The sequence below is a fragment of the Nicotiana attenuata genome, unplaced genomic scaffold (assembly GCF_001879085.1).
Source record: "Nicotiana attenuata strain UT unplaced genomic scaffold, NIATTr2, whole genome shotgun sequence".
Classification (NCBI taxonomy): Eukaryota; Viridiplantae; Streptophyta; class Magnoliopsida; order Solanales; family Solanaceae; genus Nicotiana; species Nicotiana attenuata.
The window spans coordinates 454,721-459,682 of NW_017670582.1; the positions used below are offsets into that span (position 1 = coordinate 454,721).

Consider the following 4,962-nt stretch of genomic DNA (forward strand, 5'->3'; position numbering starts at 1 on the left):
GAAATGAACAAAATAAAAAATATTTTTTTTGGATTTCGGTTTTTGATTACCTAAGAAAGAAACTTTAAAGATAAAGATAAAGTATGTTTTTTCTCTTCTGTGCACAATGTCATAAAGTTCTTGGGAAAATAAAAGAATATTTTTTCCATTTTTCATTAATTTCCCAAAGAAGAACCTCAAAAGAAAATCTTTTTGGATTTTTGAGATTAATACCGTAAAGAAAAATTTTAAAAAGGTACTAAAAGGAAAATTCTCTTTTTTTTTTTTTTTTGAATTTTTGGTCCTAATATAGTAAAAAAAATATAAAAATAAATTTTATTTTAAGTCATAGATATTAATTGCCTAAAGGAAAAACCACCTCAAAAATATTTGTTTTTTTTTTCATTTCTACAATTAGTATTCTAAAGAAAACTCCTAACGGAAATGTAAAATGCAATTCTTTTTTTTTTTTGAATTTTTGATTTATTACACACCTTTTCAAATGCAAAATAGAAAGTACAATAATAATAATAAAACTCGACATTACTATTCAAAACTAAAAGGTAAAAGACGACATAAAATAAATACAAAAAAGAAGACTCAAGACACAAAAAGAAAAGAAAATCTTCTGTTAATCCACTTTTAAATGAGCGATCCTGACTAGATGTCCTAGTCTCTGTCATGCTCCAACTCCGGTAAGTAAATCCACACCTGTATGAGAAAATTAAAACCAACACTATGTGAGACAATAATATTCCCCACTGGACACATGCAAGACATGATTGAGGCTATTTTTGCAAAATGGCTTATTTGGCCAAAAGGTGGCTAGAAGTGCAAAATTTGGCTAAGACCCCGCAAAGCCAAGAACCTAAGATTTACTAGAAAGAGCGGACCCTATGTGGGTTGCCTACATATCACGCCCCGAAAGACGAGAATCAGGTATGCGTAGTTCGGGCAGATTGGATACGGTTAAGAATTATAAAAAATAACTAATTTAGAGAAAACATATTTTTTGCTTCCTTGAAAAATGATGAAACATGCAAAATCTTTTTGGATTTTCTTTCTCTTTTTTTTTTTTTTTTTGATTTTTTGATTTTTCGAAAAATGATGCAAAAGTGCAAAATCTTTTTGAATTTTTCAGTTTTTTTTTCCCTCTCTTCCTTAACAAAAATGTGACAGAAAACATAGTTGGGCCCCACTCGCTTTATCTTCACACTTCACTCTCTCTTTTTTCTTTTTTCATTTTTCACTATTTTTTCATTTGCCCTCGGCTATCCTTGGTCCGCCAAATGACCCTTTTACCCTTGTATAAATGCAACATGTTGCACATAGGATGCATCAAGATGGTCTGTTATTTTGGATACACCTGTCCTAGACGGACCCAACCCCTGTGTTGAGTCCCCTAAGTCAAATGCACATGATGCAAACAAGCGTTCCTACTAGGGATCCGGCATGAGGTTTTGTTATTCTAGGTTTAAAAACCTAGGTTTATTTGTTCTAGATCTGGCTTACCGAGCAGACAAATCGAGCCGGGAGGGGGGGGGGCAGCGTACTGAAAATACAAAAGCTTCACCGGCTTTGCAACTTGTCTGAACCTCGTTCTAAAAAGGGATAAGACTCTAGACAGAAGAGAAGTCACACGAAGTGCACCCTTCTCCGTGATTTAGAAGACTCAGAGAGAGCAAGGGTTTCGTAGCAGTTTATATACAGTTCAGAGAATATCAAAGAGGTAAAAGCAACATTTAGCACATTAGGCCCAAACATGTAACAAAATCAGATAAAGCTAACTATAACAATTCATCTAAGCTCGAATTCTTGAACCCTGAACCGAAGTTCTGGGTTTAACTCCCCAGCAGAGTCGCCAGAGCTGTCACACCTCCTTTTACACCCCGAAGGGTATAAGGGAGTTTTTTCCAATTTAAGTGACAATCGAAACGGGATTTATTTAATTAAATCAGAGTCGCCACTTGGGATAGTTTATGGTGTCCCAAGTCACGAGTTCAAAATCCCGAATCGAGGAAGTTTGACTCTATTCACGGTCCACGAACATAAAAATCCGGGTAAGGAATTCTGTTAACCCGGGAGAAGGTGTTAGTCACTCCCGAGTTCCGTGGTTCTAGCACGGTCTCTTTGATCATACTTGGTTTATTAAAGTTGTCTAATTACTCATTTTAGAAACTATGTGCTTTTGCCTTTTTTAATTAAAAATTATCTTGAAACGGGTCACGCGTACGTGTACCCATTTGTTTGGCGCGTCAAAAATTATGTCACGCGGACGTGTCCACAATTAATAATGCTTTATTATTATTAAGAATATTTGGCCGGAGTTGTGCAAACGCATACTCTGGTTTTGTTTTTAGAAATCGTAATCATGTCACGCGAACGTGTCCACAATCACAATGATATCTATTTTTTTTTACTGCTGTACTAATTAGTTCCACGACTTAATTATCTTATTGGAAAACAAATGTTGAGAAGCAAGCATGGAAAAGCTTTTAAAAAAAACACACACAAAAAAAGAAAAGCAATTGTTGAACAGCAAATAGAGAATGCTGACAAGCGAATATTGAACGGGCCTCTCTTTTCATCTATACTTCATTTGTCATAAATATCATGGATAAGTGCATAACAAATATATTGGAGAAACTTCAAAAGACTCATATCATTTACATCTTCAGCAATTGACATTTCGGCCTTTTCAACAGGATTGGAATCAATGCGTTCAATCTTCAAGCAAATAAGCAAAGAGCAACATATACAATAAAAATCCATGTGTTTAGCGCAGGATTATTAAATCAAACAACTCGAATATTCAGCCATAAAGAGAAAAACCAAATAAAATTACACAATGGTCTTAGAGGCGTACCTAGTTTCCAACAAACCATAGAAAAATCAGAAGAACAATTGAACTGGACCGTGACCGGATCAGAGACTACGCCGGCGACCACGAGTGAACGGAACCTCGTCTTTCAAAAGATTATATAGCTCGTATCTACGATAAAAGTAGCTTTGTAGGTTCAATCAACCAAAGTTGTTTGAAGTGAGACTAGTTCAAGAATGGAGAGAAAAGACTTCAGGAAGCGGCTCTAGTCTTCTTTTGTCAAACGTGGTGGTTTCCCCGTTAAATAATGGCTGCTCTTTTGGTGTGAGAGATCTTTAGAGGGTGGGCAGCTGGGTTTTTGGAAAGGGAGGGATTTTGATTTTTGGCGTTAGGGGTTCTCTATGGGTCTGCGGCGGATTTTAGTCTAGGCATTAGGTCTCCGTTGTTTTTTTTTGTTTTGTTTTTTTAGCTCATTGTAGGCATTACCTATAATATAGGTCTAGGTTTTAGGTGTATTTTTTGTGTATTTTCCTATTATTCCCTAGGTCTTTTTGTGTTAAGTCCTTAGGGTCTTTTTATTTATTTTTTGTCCCAAATAAGAGTCTAGAAGGGTTCCTAGACTACACAATGTCTTTTAAAATAAGATAGAAATACTACACAATGCCAAAGTTAATCCTAATTAATTAAACTAAATATAAAACTATTTTTGTGTTTTCGAAATTATATAAAAACAAGGTACTATTTTTTTTATTTTTTAAATTTATGAAAAATACATAAACTAAATTTTTTTTTAATTTTCATTTTTCTTGTAATAAAATAAAGTGAAAGAGTCAAAATGAGTTGAAATAGCTATATTAGGCCTAAATTAAATATTTACGTGCTAAAATATGAAAAATGTTGGGAAGGGTCAAAAATCACATGTCTACAATAAATAGCTTAAATACGTTAACCTTAAGATATTCTCATCCCATAATCTACGTCGATTAACTGAAGACGAAAGTTTTAACGTACGAAAACGCCAGATGTAACATCCTTCCCCCCTTAGAAACATTCTTCCTCGAAAGTTTAACTCTAAGAGATCATATAACCTTGGCAGAATCGACTTTGTAACAAGATACTACCAACTCCTCCTGTAGAAACTCAGTAATTTAACACCATATAGGACCATAATCATCAATAACGGCAGTGGCCTCACACGACCAACGACACTAACCAACACAAGAATTTACACACGTACCTTATGGTTCTGATGTCCCAGTCGGATCCTTCTCTCGATGAGGAAATAAGTAGGGATATCTAGACTTCATGTCTTCCTCGGCCTCCCAAATCATTTCTTCCAAATTTTTGTTTCTCTAAAGTATTTTTACGGAGGCTACCTCCTTATTCCGTTGCCTACGGATTTGTCTTTCTGGAACGGAAACTGGAATTTCCTCGTACAATAAGTCCTCTGTCATCTGTAAATCATCTGTAGGCACCACTCGGGTAGGATCGCCAATGCACTTCTGTAACATAAATACGTGAAAAACCGGATGGACATACTCCAATTCTAGGGCAGTTCTAATTCATATGTTACCTGGCCTACCTTGCGTATGATCCAATATGGTCCAATGTACTGAGGGCTAAGTTTTCCCCTTTTACCGATCCTCATAACGCCTTTCATCGAAGATACCCTTAGGAATACTCAATCGTCAACCTGAAATTCCAAGTCTCGCCATCGATTGTCCGCATAATACTTCTGACGGCTTTGAGCTGCTAATAGCCTTTCTTGTATAGGATTAACTTTGTCGATTGCCAGCTGTACCAATTCGTGTCCTACTAACGTAGCTTCCCCAATATCGAACAACTCTATAGGCGATCTACACTTATGTTCGTAAAGAGCTTCGTACGGAGCCATCTGAATACTGGAGTAGTAGCTATTATTATATGCGAACTCAATAAGCGGCAGATGATCATCCCAGCTACCTTTGAAGTCTATCACATAAGCTCGTAACATATCCTCCAGTGTCAGAATAGTACGCTTAGCCTCTCCGTCTGTCTGTGTCACGCCCCAACCTCGGGAGGCACGACCGGTACTGAATCGAGTGAACCCGACTGAGCTAGCCTTCTTGGACACTCTCTACCCAACTCACGATGATCAAGAAACCATACTTTCATTTAATTAA

At 36.3% G+C, this 4,962-nt stretch overlaps 1 protein-coding gene and 1 long non-coding RNA gene across 2 annotated transcripts; both read right to left on the bottom strand.

Annotated features, from left to right (window-relative positions):
- Window positions 1–429: 429 nt before the first annotated feature.
- LOC109241213 lies at window positions 430–3,236 on the bottom strand. Its single transcript, XR_002070204.1, has 2 exons — window positions 2,846–3,236; window positions 430–690 (listed from the first exon to the last, which is right to left on the bottom strand). It is a non-coding gene; the product is annotated as an uncharacterized LOC109241213 (long non-coding RNA).
- A 916-nt stretch (window positions 3,237–4,152) lies between these two features.
- Window positions 4,153–4,694, bottom strand: LOC109241209. Its single transcript, XM_019407931.1, has 2 exons — window positions 4,494–4,694; window positions 4,153–4,302 (listed from the first exon to the last, which is right to left on the bottom strand). Exons 1-2 carry the CDS (start codon window positions 4,692–4,694, stop codon window positions 4,153–4,155), a joined length of 351 nt encoding a protein of 116 aa, XP_019263476.1.
- Between the last annotated feature and the right edge of the window lie 268 nt (window positions 4,695–4,962).